At 45.0% G+C, this 15,971-nt stretch overlaps 2 protein-coding genes across 2 annotated transcripts in view; one reads left to right on the top strand and one right to left on the bottom strand.

Moving 5' to 3' along the window:
- The first annotated feature begins 1,635 nt into the window (after positions 1-1,635).
- On the top strand, positions 1,636-9,242 carry tab3 (TGF-beta activated kinase 1 (MAP3K7) binding protein 3). The gene is made up of 7 exons (XM_080832543.1): positions 1,636-1,809; positions 3,290-3,461; positions 3,667-4,837; positions 6,361-6,521; positions 7,049-7,133; positions 7,669-7,752; positions 8,223-9,242. The coding sequence occupies exons 2-7, from the start codon at positions 3,360-3,362 to the stop codon at positions 8,357-8,359; spliced, it is 1,740 nt and encodes a 579-aa protein (XP_080688669.1). The 5' UTR covers positions 1,636-1,809; positions 3,290-3,359; the 3' UTR covers positions 8,360-9,242.
- Positions 9,243-10,212: 970 nt separating this feature from the next.
- Positions 10,213-15,971, bottom strand: part of tmem47 (transmembrane protein 47) — a 6,559-nt gene continuing 800 nt past the window's right edge. The window contains exons 2-3 of the mRNA XM_080832559.1: positions 12,511-12,651; positions 10,213-11,392 (exon numbers count right to left, since the gene is read on the bottom strand). Coding sequence (XP_080688685.1) covers positions 11,214-11,392; positions 12,511-12,651 — 320 coding nt within the window. The 3' untranslated portion in view covers positions 10,213-11,213. The remainder of the gene's footprint in view (positions 11,393-12,510; positions 12,652-15,971) is intronic.

A 15,971-nucleotide genomic window follows, 5' to 3' on the forward strand; every position in this document is an offset into this window, starting at 1 on the left:
GCACAATTCTTCAATTAGCAATCAGTCACTCTCCACCTATATAGGTACCACGTCTCTTTGCAAGCATGGATCAGAGAACCTGTCTTCAGAGAACCATGGCTCTTTTGTCGTAAACGAATAGACAATTACTAATTTGAACACAGTTGTTACTGTATATTCCCATATTTTTCATATTTTTCTCTGTATTTCAGTTTTCAGCTAAAGTTTTGAGAATAATGGCATGGAATTGTTTCTGATTTTGAGTATTTCTGTGTAAAGTATAACTATGTAAAGCAAGGAAATGCCACTGGCATGTCAACAGGACATGTAAGGCTGCACTGGTTCATATTGATGGCCATATTTTTTATTTTGTTGTCCAGTGTGAAATGATTGATTAAAGAGTGCTTTTCAATTGGCAACAAGTTGTAGTGTTTGAAGGCAAGATTTGCTTTTGCTGCATGGTTTAAGTGTTTTGAGAGAGTAACAGCCTTTTGCAAATGTGTCATTTTGTCCAGAGTGCTTTTGTTCAGACACAGGTGTTAACTGTTTGGAGAACGTGATGTCAGAGTTGACACAGGTAACAAAACGATTGAGAAAAACTGTAATGTGAATAGCAATATTTCCTTTTCCCCATAGGCAACAATAATACTTAAATTTGATGTGGACATACATTGAAGGGTGCTAAAAATCACAATAATTTCTGATGTGTCAAATGCAGCCAAAGCATTCCAATGTCACTTCATGTGAAAGCTACAAAAAAAAAGAAAAAAATCCTCATAGAAAAAAAATACAGATGTATTTTGGTAGTAAATCACAATAACAAAAACAATTACAACAAACATTTCCTCGTAGAAAAAACTGATGTTTTTTGGTAGTTCTAACCATTTGGCATTCTGGTGTGTCAAATGCAGCTAAAGCATGAAAGCAATTCAGCCAAAGTATTCGTGCTGCTGTTGGAGTATGCATTCGCGCTGCTGTTAGAGTGGTAATTTAATGACGGTTCCTAAGCGTGCGAATATGCGAATCTGTCGAATATGGAACCTGAAACTAACTTCATCGCGCCCAAAGACTAATGTTGATTCCTTCTGAACTATGCAACTCAAAAACATCATCACCTTCAAAACTGGGCACATATTACACATATTTATACGTTGGATACCTGTAGGCTACAGGCTACTACATGCATACACAGCCAATGAGATCAAAGTAGAACACTTTTGAAACATGTTTGTCACCTTGCGACAATAACCCCCAAAAAAATCGTTCTCTACCTAAGACCTTTCAAATTAGAAAATCAAATATAGTTCTTTTTTTCTAGATGAATACCTGAACTGGGAGAAAGGGCATGATAATATAAAACTGTGGATAGCGATAGGCTGCATACATTCTGTAATATCGGGGCACTATGTAGTAAAACAAAAAGAAGTTAATGAAATATTAAGAAATCAAGGCAACAACGTTTCTAGCGCCTGAGAAAATTGAACTTACCATCATTTCGATTTAATTTGGCTAAATGCATCATTCAGGCTACGCATGCAACGTTACCTTTTCTGTAAACTACGCCACATTGATGGCAGTGAACATGCCTGCAAAGACTTACTTCCGGATAATTCCAAGTTATCGCGGTGCTCGCAGATAACACCCGGTTAATGGTAACGTCTGGTAACGAAGACGACGTTGGCCTCCGGTTCCTGGAACCCACGTAACAACACACGCATTGGACATATCGAGCTCATCGTCAATATTATTGACTTTGTTAACGGAATCATCGTGTTTGGTGGCAACTTTAAGACTATTTAGTGGCCCATGGACGCAGTGGGTGAGTCCATGGTAAGTTCCTGCTGTTAAACTGGCTAGTTTCCTTGCAACAGTCACGTTAGCCAGCAGCATCTCCCTAAGCTAACGTTAGCTGAATGCCTCTGTAGCTTATTAGCTACTTTTAACGAAGTTGCTATCATGTCCAGATGCCACAATACAAGTTACACTAACGTGAACAGCGGAAGAGCATTGTTCTCATGTTGCCGTTCTTAAAATGAAAAGCACTTGACCAACGTGTAATTAGCAATCTAATATGTCAACATGTCAACTTTGGGCGTTAATGCTAGCTCGCTCAATTACCGTTTGTAGCGTTGGATAACTACCTAGCTATCTTGTTTGTGTTAACGTTAGACTTTGCTCGCAGGCAGCTGATCGTGAAGATGTGTTGTTTAGTGTAGCATTGATGGTTGTAAATCTAGCCCTGCAACGATAGAAAAAAAGCTCATGAGGTAAGGAAATGCTGACAAAAATGCATAAGCTCGCTAACATTAGCCATCCGTTAACTAGCCAGCATGCTAAATTTAGCCTGCGGACAATCTGTTGTGGATGGTCCACTATCAAAAGCCGTAGCTAGCTGACGTTTGTGTTACTTCTGTCACATTAACAAGAGTGTCAATTTAGTAACTATTAGGGTTACATGCTTATTTTGAAGTTACTTGTACGACAGCCCACATGTGGCGTTTGTTTTGTTCTCTTCGCGCTAGTGTGTTGACACAGACATGCATTGTATGATAACGTTGTTGCAGTCAACCTTATGACAGGTAGCTAGCTTTCCTCGTCTAGCTATGATGTACGGTACTTCAACTTCTGACCTGAGTCTTGTGTTTACGCATTTATTAACTTGGCGCATATTACTATTGTGTTTAACACTCAGGCATTTTCGTGGGAAACCCAAGCAGTGTCTAAACAATAAGTCATAGTGATACTCTTAATCACGTATTAGCAATGTGGTTTATCAGGACACAACCTTAGCTAACTAACTAGCCAGACAGAGACCTGGCAGACAGTATACTCCGAAACATTTTTTCTAACATTTCATGTGTTTCACCTGAAAGTGTATACGTATAGCACACTTTTGAAGCGAAGGTACAGCTTGGCGTGAAGCAATGTTGCTGGTTGGCAAAATGTCAAGACGCCAGATCTCGGATTTCATTGTGTTGCTTTGCGCAACGAAATATCCAAACAAACATACGGCGAGGGAATCTCATACCGTTGACACAAATTATTACACTAATTATATATTCGGATATTATTGTTATATTGTTTATTAGACTGTCCTTTTCTGTACTAGACAATTGTCTTACATGTTTGGTTCTGCGGTGGTGCTGCAGCGCTGCTGCAAAGCGGAGAGGCCTGAATGCTGTATTTTCAGTATCGATTGAGAACAATGTAGCCAAATGTAGCCACGGCCGTAGAGTTATGATTTAAGAACGGCTTGTCAGATTTCGGTATCAAGCAGGCTAACTTAAGTTTGCCTATACTTCCTCCGCAGGGGATGAGAGGTGAACGAGAGGTGCAGCACTCCCGCTTGTGGGCTCAGTGACTTACTCTCTGGGCTCACGATGGCGCAGGGAGGCCTGGAGTTAGACTATCACATCCTGCAGGACCTCAAGCTGCGCTTCCCGGAGATCCCTGAGGCAGTAGTGATCCAGTGCCTTTTGCAGGTGGATGCAAACCGAACTACTATCTCAGATATCTGCTTTGTTTAGGCACTAGTGTAGTGCTGACATCAAATTATGTGCCATTTTAACATCTTTAATGGTTTAATGGCTCCCCTGTTCATATTTTTAAAAGCAATAACAATACCTTGACGGGTTAATACCTTTCTATTGTTTGAAGCCTCTGTCTGTCCCTTTTTTTTTGTTTCAGAACAATAACAACCTGGATGTATGCTGCCACCTGCTGGCTAAAGAAAGCAACCGATACCTGTATGAAGATTATCACAGTCCTGAGGAGGTGCGCCTGAACAGGAACCACATGCTGCATATCAGCCTGGGCTGCCCCCCATCAGAGGGCAACAAGAACAGCAGCCCAGGTCGCCACCTGGTGCACAGCACCAGTGACAGCCACATCGAGCCTCCAAGAGGTGGATTCCCTGAGCCCCTCTCAGCCCCCGCCATGGCCCCCTCGCCAGGGTACAACCCCTTCTTCATGAGTGATCAAGGACGCTCGGCCAACACCCCCACGCCCCCTCCCATGCAGGGCATGTCCCCGACTTACACCCCCATTCCCCGATACACCATGAACCCGATCACGGTCACCCTCTCCCAAAACCTGCCTAACGCCCCGCAGGCTTTGCAGATTCCCACTTCTTACAGCAGCAGCAACAACAACAACGCCCTCTACATCCGTCCCTCCCCCTGTCAGAGCCCTCAGCCTGCGCCCTGGCCCTCATCTGCTGGGCCTGTCTACCAGCCCAACCCGTACCAGGCACCTTCCTACCCCTCCCACCCCTCCCCTTATAGCTCACCTCAGCACCAGCTCCCCCAGACGTCGCATGCATTCTTGCCCATCAGCCCCCCGAACCCGAACCTCCAGAACATGCCCTACCAGCAGCCCAGTATGGCCTACCGACCCTACCTCTCCAAGAGCTCCCTGAAGAACCAGATCGAGATCAAACTGGAAGGGCCGCGGCCACGCAGCAACTCCCCAGTCCACAATCCCCAGGGTCAGCCCTACTACATGGCCACCAGCCCGTCGCCCGGCTCCCCGTCCCGGGCCATCAGCATGACGGGTCCCGCGGGGACCACCTTCCACCACGGGGTGTACCTCCACCAGGTCCCGCAGCGGCCCCGGCCAGCCTCCTCCCCGCAGCCCGCCAGCTCTGCATACTTCCAGATCAAAGTGTCCTCGGGGCAGCCACACAGAGCCCCCGGCTCCCCGCCGGTGGGTGCTGAGCCACTCCTCAACATCGTGGATCAGGGAGAACGCCACGGGGCCCCTCCTCCCATCCTGCCCATCACGGCCGGCATCGCCAGCCACATCAATCGCATGACACGCCGCTCCAGCTCCGGCTCTGATGACTATGCATACACCCAGGGTATGGCCATCCACATGTACACTCGTGTGTGTGGGTGTGGGTGTGGGTGTGGGGGTGTGTGTGTGTGTGTGTGTGTGTGTGTGTGTGTGTGTGTGTGTGTGTGTGTGTGTGTGTGTGTGTGTGTGTGTGTGTGTGTGTGTGTGTGTGTGTGTGTGTGTGTGTGTGTGTGTGTGTGTGTGTGTGTGTGTGTGTGTGTGTGTGTGTGTGTGTGTGTGCGCGCGTGTGTGCGTGCGTTGATAGTATTCATTTTAAACCATATATCGGAGACCCAGTCTGAGGTACGATCAGCCAAAGATTTAGGTTTAATCTTGCAATGATGTACACCAGAGGAGAGAGACTTACATTTATCTTGAAGGATTCACCTTACTCTCTTCTGTTAGCCATTGTGACAAAACAGACTTTTATACTTTTCTGAAAAACATGGGGTGTCACCCCCATAGCTCCATCCCTTCATGACTACCGGTATGTAAATTATTCTGGGGAGTCGTGAAGTCTAGGACTAGGGTGTAAGATCTCCAGCCATGATCGAAGAACTAAAAAGCAGTCTATTCATGAGGCCGAGGCACCTCAGATACTATGACCTGGCCGGGGAGGAAGTGAGAGCTATCTCACACCTCATGCAGGGCAGGTCCAGAATACACATCAGAAGTTTTACATTTCACACAGCTCCAAATAAAAGTAACAATTACAACTAGGTAAAAAATACATTGAATTATTGACTATAGATGGCATCTCTTTAATAACTATAAATTCTGATTCCTTCAGCGTGCATCCATGCATGCATGCATGTTTGTTAGGGGTGGGGGAAAAAATAGATAATTCGAATTTTCTCGATTCTCTCTTAAAAGATTCTCTCTCGATTCAGAAAAGTTCATAATCGGTTTTGTAATTTAAATTTTTTATGTTGAAATGCAAGCTGCATCTATTATTGGATTGTTCATAGAAAGTCAAAATTTTGACAAGGAAAAGGTTTTTCTCTAATAAAAAATAGAGAAGGTAATTCATCTGTTGATTTTCTTTAATTATCAAACACAAAGTAGGAAGTGTAGCAAAGACTCTGAGTAGCAAACTCGAATGTTTTAAAAGTCGAAATGGATTGATAATCGTTTTATCGGTTTAGAATTGATAATTGTTTTTTTTACACATCCATTTTATGTTGAAATGCAATTATCGATTGATTATCGATTATCAATTTGACTTTCTATGAGCAATGCAATAGTCGATGCAGCTTGCATTTCAACATAAAATGGATGTGTTAAAAAAAAAAAAAAAAAAAACGATAATCGATTTAAAATAGAATCGTTGACCTCTGAATCGAGTTCGAATCGAATCGTGAGGTGCCAAGAGATTCCCACCCCTAATGTTTGTATTGTGTAGGTGTCCATAAATGACTACACTTCACTTCAGCGTGCATGTATGTATGCATGCATGTTTTTTTTTAATTGTGATATATAAATGACTACACCCCACATAAATGCGACTTCCCCTGTTCCCTGTGCTTTCCCACGCCGTCCCTCCTGCAGCTCTCCTGCTGCACCAGCGAGCTCGCATGGAGCGCCTGCTGAAGGAGCTGTGCATGGAGCAGCAGAAGCTGGAAAGGCTGAAGGCTGAAGTCAATGACATGGAGTATGATGCTTTGCAGAGACGATTCAGGAGAGTCAACAGCACCAGCCTTATCCCCAGGGTAAATGCATGTTTGGAGGGCATTTAGATGTATGGGAAGTTCGTCTGTTTGGTGTAGAAGTTCGACCTACTATTTGTTATTGTCACATAATCAATGTGACTCGACCCTTTTTGTTGACTTGACATCTCATTACCCCTTAGATTATGAGACACCTATAACAGATATACTGCAAAAAACAAGGAATTAAGCCCAGAAGCTGACCAAAGGTGGTATTGTTATATGGAAATACAGCAATAGCCAAATAGTTATTTGTGTAGAAATGCATGCACATTCCTGCATGACCATCCCTGAACTAAACTGCCTTTGGGTGTATAAATACAGTATCCTCATAAACAGTTCCTTAAGGGTTGTCTTTTATACTTTATCATCTTTATCATTAAAGGACAAAGAATGTAAACTTAATGTAACAGCTGTTCTTCTTTGAATGAAGACACTCTGTATGGTAAAAGCAGCTTGGATTTTAAAAACCCGTGTGTGTGTGTGTGTGTGTGTGTGTGTGTGTGTGTGTGTGTGTGTGTGTAAAACAGCCTGAAGAGATGACCAGACTACGCACCTTAAACAGACAGCTCCAGATTGACATTGATTGCACCTTGAAGGAGACAGACCTGCTGGGTTAGTCCACTCTTTCTTTAACAGCTTTTGAAACCGCCCTCAAACGCCTGGGCGTGGCTCAACTCAATTTCACAGGAACTGGGGTTGAATGTCTAGCAGATTAGTCTTGGTAGACGAGTTTACTTCAATCTTGTGCTTATGCAGTTCTGCTTTTCAAATTGAATTTCTGTTCCCCATTTCATTTCTTAAGTTTACTCTTTGCAAGATTAGGACATGCATTTACAGTTTTAGTCTCCCAGCGTTTTATCTTTCATTTGTTTTCCTCTTATTCCATTTGTGGTCAACCCCTCCATCTTGCCCAAAACCATAGGACTGTGAGTATGTCTATTAGCTGACACTGGAACAGATTTAACCCTGAGCTGGCTCAGACCCAATCCGGCCCAAATCGGGTCCACGGTCATCTGCTTCCTGCGCTACTTCCCCTCTTGTAAAATGCTAATCTGTTCCAGTTGTGTACACCCAGCTGTTTTGACAGGGTGGTTTATTAGGTATTTTGGCTTGCTGGAGAACTCTACTCTGTTTTTTTTTTCCACAGGGAAGTTTGATCCAAAAGGCAAGAACAACTTCTATGACAACATTCAGCCCGGTCCAGTGGTACCACCAAAACCCGCTAAGAAAGGTTAGTTTCCCACCCCAGCGAAATAGTCTCTTTCCTCACTTTGCCTTTTTCATTTTGGATGGCCATAAATACTTATGTGAAAATATAGGCTACATCAACGCAATGTTGGCACACAAACCTAAAGTTATTATACTCGTTCCTCTTGTCATACGTGTCTGACTGAAATGTTCAAGAGTACTCAAACACGGCAAGATGGGCAGGAATCTTTACTTACGTTCCAGTGCTGGCATCTACTTTATCATTGTTGCACTATTATGGCAAATCCCTTTTAGACCTTGTAGCAAATGACCGTGTTGGTGATTTCTGTTATGCAACAGACCATCAGCATGACTTTGTTCTCATACAAGGTTGGGTTCGTTGACCTGTGCTAAAGTCCTTATAAGCAAGTTCCCCCTCTGGGGACGGGCAGGCAGACAACAGCCGCACACTTTATACAATCCAATATGTAAACTTTTACTTTAACCCCTCAGAGCCTTCCAGACCAGCGCCGAGAGCCCAGCGGGATGAGGACTTTGAAGGAGCCCAGTGGAACTGTGACAGCTGCACCTTCCTCAACCACCCGGCACTCAACCGCTGCGAGCAGTGTGAGATGCCGCGGTACACCTGAGCCCTACGGCTGCGACGCCACAGCACGCCATTCCACGCCCCTCCCATCTCCCCATCCCCTGCCTGGCGTGCCATCAGTTGATCAAATGATCAATCGATTGATCAATCGATGAGACTGCCCCCTGCTCCCAAATCTTCTCCAGCCCTAACTAATCATCGATCTCATCATGCCACTTTTCCGGGGGTCCTACTGATTGTTATTCAGAGACACTTGAGACCCTCCCCTTTCCCTTTTTGTCTCCCCATCCCTAAATTCCTCTTTCAAGCCCAGCGATAACTGAGCCCCTCCCCACCCCACCTTCCTCCCTCCTTTCTAAGGAAGAGCCACTCCATTGAACCCCCGCCCCCTCAGGGGAGCTTCCTGCACTTACCTGTGATATCCATTGGAGGATGGTGATGCTTTAACGAGGAAGGTGGGAGACTGTGTCCATGTACAAACGAGTAAAAGACAAGAAAGGCAGAAAGGGAGTGATCAGCTACGGATAAGAGGAGTTTACAAAAGGGACAGAGCCTTTGGAGGCGAAAGAGGCGTGGTTTACCGATCAATCATTCCATGCAGAAAGAAACTGTTGTGTTTACACACACATGAAGCCCCAACCACAGCAAGTGCAGGGCATCGCTCCTCTATGAGTGGGACAATATTTTGTCAAACAGCAGGGGTCTGAAAGATATATTATGTAGACTTTACACTGTATTTGCTCTGCATAAGAGCTCCTCTCATTGAATGAAGAACACTAAGAGACTTGTGTATAAAACATATACCTGGTACTTTTATGCATACTATGCCACACTGTATTCTGTGTTAAAGATGTTGATTTCCTGTGCAAATGCCTCAACTTGCTGTACGTAATAAAATAAAGGAGCTGATTCTATGTGACACCGGATTGTACTCTTGCCGTCTCACAGTCGGGGGGGGGGGGGGGGGGGGGGGGGGGGGGGGGGGGTTGAATGTGACGTTCCGGAAGGTATCCTATTTTCTCTGCGAGAAGAACATCACAGAATCTCCTTCTTTTCTTTTGTGCAGCCTCTCTTCCTGCCAGCCTTCTGCATCCTTTTCATTTAGCCGACTCTGTGTATCCTTCCTTCACACCTGTGCAGTGTGTGCCCCCCCCCCCTCCCTACCCAGTGATGAAGAAAAGCTTTCATTCTGTTCACCTGTTTATTGTGTTAGTATCGAAACCAGTGTCTGACGTCACAACTGCACGGACAGAGCAGAAAAGAGCCTTAGCCAAACACACACAAGCATTCAAGCGCACACACATACACACTCACAGTTTAGCATTCTCTCTTACACACTTACATGCATTCTATTTGACAAGGCTAACAAATGCTTATCTAAATTCTGCTCGTCATCCTCTACCATTATTGATATTTATGACAAGTATAACTTCGTTTATATAGATCAGAAACTAGTCTATTACCAAGGCTTGGCTATAAACAACAAGATCTCTGTTCTACAATGCTAAATCCTATTTTTCTAGGGAGAACCCTTTCTTCTTCTTTTTTTTTAAAGACTAAAATACTGCAGAAACTTAAGTCGAGGAGTTGAAACACGTGTCAGTGGAGGAAACCACCTGCTAGCCTTACAAGCCTTCGGAGAACGGCCACTCGGCTAGCTGTAGTGCTGCATTGACACGCGGCTTCTCCTGAGTACTACGCTACGGTACTGTCAGTTAGAGTTGGTCATTGCCACTACTGTAAGGAGCGGTAGTGTAGCCTCTTAGTGCGGTTCCACAAACTGGTAGGATGTGTCAGGGGAGTGGGCATACTCAGCATGATGACAATGTAAACAACTTCATATCATTGATCTGGGCGCTATAGCCGTAACTAAACACATCAGGATGGTGTGTACGTGCCTGGTGTGGGTGGAAGTCGGGGCGGGTCGGCTGTTTAGAGTGCGGGTTATCTTAAATGTTTCAATAAAAGACTTAAAAAATGCTTTCGCACCGTCAGTCTCATACTCCCTCACGTCATTATAGAACTCTCAAAATCATACCTGTTGGGTATGGAAACACCATCGGGACCCCTCAACAGGTCCCCAGTCTCAGCCTGGTCTCTCTTTCATCCTCTCAATTCTCTGACTCCACGGAGAGACGCCCTCTGCTACAACATCTTCTATCCTAATTTAACACACTGTGATGGCACAACAATCCATAGAATTCTGCTACTGCATGCAGTACAGTTATCCACTGACACCTTCATGGCACACTTGTATGCTAGTGAGGAAAAGGATTCCACTGCTAACACTTTTTTGGGGCAGAAATATTCTGCATCCGCAGAACTGAAATGTGATAACTTTCTTTGATTGTATGCTCAGTTACAAAATGTCATTACAGTCAAGTCCATTTGGCAACATGTCAAAGAGATGAATCGTTGAGTGTTATTATTGAGAATGATGTATGGTTGGTCTGGAAATTGAACAGAGAAAGAAATGTTTTATAAAAGTGACAGGAAATGAAAGGAGAAAAATGATAGACCAACTTGGTTGATAGCTGTGTGTAATGATACGTTTAATTGAATGATAGATTTAGAGAATGATTATGAGTTAATAGAATGATATGAGTACAAGATGCTGAAGATGATTGGAGCTGTGAAATGGGAGACTGGAAAACACACTCTCACTTTCTCATCAAAGTCCACACATTAGTGAAGTCTGCACCATTCTGCACATTCTGTGAGATCCTGTGTGTGTGTGTGTGTATCTACGTGTGTAGGTGCGTGCATGTGTGTTCATAAGGTCATCATCAGTTCTGCAAAGAGGGGGATAAAATAACAGTTCAGTGCAGGAGCCGCTATTATCAAACACAGTGGAGGACACCGGGGTGTGCTGAAGGCATTCTAGTCGTCGAGCGAGATTAGTAGTAGTCTTCATAGTTCTTGGGGTTTAGGCAGTAGAGGATGGCCCCCCCGAAGGAGAAGATAGTGGCGCCCCAAGCAAGGCCGTAACCCCAGTTGAACTCATGGTATATTCTCAAGCTGATGGTCTCAATGAACTTGATGGGATAGAGGACCAAACTGCACGCCTGAAGGACCACTGTGAACACACAGAATTACACACACACTGAATTACACACACACACACACACAACTCAAACCAAAGTGAGAATCCCACAATCTCATTTTAGTGCTGAGGGCTCATCTGCTGTGACAGTCAAAATCATCTACAAATCTATAAAAAGCATCCCTTGTATTCTAAAAACATAATTGAAATGTGAAGCAGGTGTTATAGTGCTTTAAAGAAGTGGAAATCGTGATGCATTTCCCCTTTCCTGGGATGTCAATGGATCTTTTGTTCTATTAGTCCTCCCCGGGATCCATCAGGCTGCTATTTGGCATCTAGAAAACTCATGTTCTTACCAGGAAACAGATCTGTGTGTGTGTGTGTGTGTGTGTGTGTGTGTGTGTGTGTGTGTGTGTGTGTGTGTGCATGCGCGCGTGTCTGTGTGTGCGTGTGAGAGAGAGGGAGCGAGAGAGAGAAAGCATGTGTGAAGTAGTTGCAGCAAGCAGCATCACAGCTGTGTGTGTGTGTGTGTGCGCGTGTGTGTGTGTGTGTGTGTGTGAGGGTTCGTGTGCGGGCGTGTGAGAGAGAGAGAGTGAGAGAGAGAAAGTGTGTGTGTGTGTGAAGTACCTGCAGCAAACAGCATCACAGCTGTGTGTGTGTGTGTGTGTGTGTGTGTGTGTGTGTGTGTGTGTGTGTGTGTGTGTGTGTGTGTGTGTGTGTGAGAGCGTGCATGCGTGTGTGAGAGAGAGAGAGAGAGAGAGAAAGTGTGTGTGTGTGTGTGAAGTACCTGCAACAAACAGTGTCACAGCTGTGTGTGTGTGTGTGTGTGTGTGTGTGTGTGTGTGTGTGAGAGAGCGTGCATGCATGTGTGAGAGAGAGCGAGAGAGAGAAAGTGTGTGTGTGTGTGTGTGTGTGAAGTTTGAGTAGAATAAAACCGCACTCTCAAGCTTTTCTCATTGTTATTAAGACCAGTTTATTTCCAGACGCGGTTCATTCTACTCAATAAACTGGTCTTAATAGCAATGAGAAAAGCTTGAGAGTGCGTTTTTATTCAACTCAAAGTTACCATTCTTTTACTCACACCCGAAAACGCATTTATTATTTTTTGGAAGTAGAGCGCGCCTATCCCTACTAATGTGTGTGTGAAGTACCTGCAGCAAACAGCATCACAGCAACAGGCCTGTAGAATCGTCTCCTTGATCCAATACAAATTGACACCAGAGCCACCAAGAACGAGAAGAGAATGAGAGCAGATCCGCCGAGCAACAAGGCCAGTGTGGCAATCTGCCAGTCTGAATGAGAGAAGGGCAGAGACACAACAACACAGACACAGAAAGAGTCAGCTTAAGCAGTAGTTCTCAAACGTTTCACCGTGAGTACCACCTCAGAAAACATTTGCTTTCAAAGTACCACCATTGTAACTATCATTGACCTTCGGTAGCCTGCGCGCGATAGAAACTAAGTATTATTACCTCACTGAAATGCCTGATCAGGAGAATGAGCATGGCTCAGATAAATGACAAACTTAAATTATAGGGATCTAGTTGTTTAAAAAAAATTATTTTTGTATATATATTTAATTAATAATATCCTAGTCATAAAAAAGTACCACCAAAAGGGAGCCACGTACCACAGTTTAAGAACCACTGAGCTAAGGTAAAAGAGTTAAACTGTTGCAGTCTGTGCCCACTCTTTGGGAACTACTCAGCCCCCTCAAAGGCTGCCATTCAGTACAAACACGGAAGGAAATGGCAGAAATAAGCAGACACAGGCTGGAATCTGTAGGTGAGTGGAGGAAAGCCGCATGCTCAGGTTTGAAGTATGTGCCGACTTTGTATGGATTAGGAACCCAACTTGTGCGCTGACGAGGATAAAAGACAGGAAAGGATTTGTCAACGTATTAGATAACGAGGCCGTGCAACATCCAGGAACACCTGCTGTAAAGATAAAACACACTCACCTCCACTCTCACACACACACACACACACACACACACACACACACACACACACACACACACACACACACACACACACACACACACACACACACACACACACACACACACACACACACACACAAACACAAACACACAAACACACACACACACAGCTATTTGCTGCCTTTGCCAGGCCTCGCTGAATATCCTCAGCTTGTAATGGATGCCCCATTTCCGGGCCGATGTCAAAGACCCCCCTCTGTCTCTGCATTTCATTCAGAAGCACTCTGAAACACTCAACCGGAGAGCAGAAACTAGAAATAGCACTGAATCCTCAGAGGAGTGCTGACTGAGAGAGCGGAGAGGAGTGGTGGGGGGCTAGTTGATGGGGGGGGGGGGAGGGGAGAGAGGAGAGAGGATACACACTGTACCTAACAACACAGGGAACAGTGAGGACTCCCAATGGACCATGTGCGTAAGGACGGGATAAAAAAAGAACACAAAAATAATCAATGGACATAATGTACAGTGTGCAGTTTCACTGGATCATACTGTCAGATCAACGCAAGGCCTGTGTTGACTTTCCGGGTGTGGGAAGGACGACCTGAGAAGTGGGCAGAGACATGCAGAAAAATAAGCAGAGAAAAAGAAAGGTGAGCACCAGTTTAATAAAATAAAAAGTCCCCCATGCACGCTAATGTAAATAGTGGTTTTGGAGGGCGAGACCAGAGGAAAGATGGTCGGTATCCGGCTCTGATTATTTATGTAGATCTGAGGTTGAGGCGCTTCCCACAGCAGAGAGAAAGAGAAAGAGAAAGAGAGGCAGGAACGGGCTCAGGGATGCACAGAGCCTCGGCGAAAATGTGCCTGTTTCAGCAACAGGCTTCTGCTCCCCCTCCCGTGCGGTTCCATTCCCCCTTGCTCAGTTCCCCGAACATAAACAAGGCTTCGTTTCCAAATAAGGCTTAAGATTTAGAGTTAAAAATGGAGCTGTCATCGCAGGAAGCCAGAGGGAAAAAGGGGGCAGAGAGAGAGAAAAAAAATGACAGAAGAAAAAACAACTGCGCCATCATTCCTTAAAGCTTTTTCGCCCTCGTAACGAGAGGTCCCCCAGAGAATGACCCTGGCCCTCTCTATAAACCTCACAGGCCCCGCTCTGAACCAGAACAAGGAGGACTTCACCCCTACAAAGATTGATGTAGTCCTGCCTCGAAGCCTGGGTTTTCGGAGCCTTCCGCAAACCATATTTATCTAGCCACCCCTCCCCCCCCCCCCCCCCCCCTTCTACCATATTACAGATGGAAGTGTGGATAAGAGATTAAATCGAAACTTTAATTACTATAATCTATTTTCTTACAGGAGCAGCTCATTTTTAAACGCCCACTGGCTACTCTGTATCCGAGGCAATCAAGGGGAGTAGCCAGTAAAGAGAGAGAAAGTGAGATGGAGACAGAGAGAGGAGGAGAAAGAGAGAGAATAAGAAAGACAGAGAGGAGGTAAGACTGGATGAGTGAGGAGTCAAAGAAGAAAGCATAGAGTAAGCGAGAGCTAGTGACTGAGCGGAGGAGAGAAAGAGAGGGAGAGAGAGAAAGAGAGGGAGTCAATGTCACAGAGCGGCGATCAAATTCCATCACAAAGATATGTTCCATCCACATTCTTCCCCTCTCCCCAGACCGAGGGAGGCAGGGAGTAGGGCTATCGGCCCCTCACACACTCTCCACATTTGACCCCGCTCTCACACTGGGCCGCCATCCGCACAAAGACAGCCTTACACAGCCTCTCCACATTCCTGCCTCTCTGTAGACTTACTCTCACATGAAGCTTGCCCAACCTCTTGGCCCCGACTGCTCTATTTTCGTCCGTTTACGTCTAAGTGTTTGAGAGTGTGTGTGTGTGTGTGTGTACGAGCATACGAGTGCATGTGTTGAACGCATGCATGCCTGTCATGGGTCTTGTTTACCTGACCGTGGACTTTGTTTAGTGGCCGTGCCATGTTAGGTTGGGTCTTACAGACTTTCATCACAAGACCAAATTTAACTGTGTACACTGACTACATGATTGACGCCAACAAGATTCTGCCAATCAGTCTATGTCAGGTAATTCATAAGCTAATGAAATTAGTTTAATGTACGATGCATGACACACAGGAAGTAGGCTACTGTATATCTGCGGACTGATTGCAGGACTTAGAATCAATACCGAGCTGACCAAAGTGGAAGAAAGGGCTGTTTTGCTTATGCATCTTTTCTGGAATGCTGACAAGGATTAATGGCCCACTTTACAATAAGTCAATTCTGTTCTTTGTCAGTTTATGCCAGGACAAGGAAAGTGAAACAAAGAGCTGTCCTAATGATGTTCAACCAGCCCATGAACTCAGTGAAAGCGCAGAGAAGCAAATAAGAAAAGTATAGTCTAACTGGTAAAACAAAAAAAATGAGGTGCAAGGCATCAGTCGCAGGCGACCACAGTTTGTTTCCACACAAACTCCAGAGCAAACGTGAAGCGAGGAAGTCTCTCTTTCTGTGGGAAATTGCATTTGTAGAATGCGCCACTTGTTTCCGTGGTAACTAATCTCCCGACATGAAGGCCTCTCGGGAGTTGCTTCTCAAAGTTAACCCCGCTCCTTGGCCGGAGAGGCAAGTTCAACAAAGGCGCATTTTACTGGGCAACAAA

This window comes from Sprattus sprattus (assembly GCF_963457725.1).
Source record: "Sprattus sprattus genome assembly, chromosome: 2".
Lineage (NCBI taxonomy): Eukaryota > Metazoa > Chordata > Actinopteri > Clupeiformes > Clupeidae > Sprattus > Sprattus sprattus.

Bases quoted from the DNA above. Each gene is read 5' to 3' on its own strand.
- tab3 (XM_080832543.1), top strand. From the start codon at position 3,360: ATGGCGCAGGGAGGCCTGGAGTTAGACTATCACATCCTGCAGGACCTC. The intron at 6,522-7,048 runs GTAAATGCATGT...TGTGTAAAACAG, and splicing joins GCACCAGCCTTATCCCCAGG to CCTGAAGAGATGACCAGACT. The intron at 7,753-8,222 runs GTTAGTTTCCCA...TTAACCCCTCAG, and splicing joins ACCAAAACCCGCTAAGAAAG to AGCCTTCCAGACCAGCGCCG.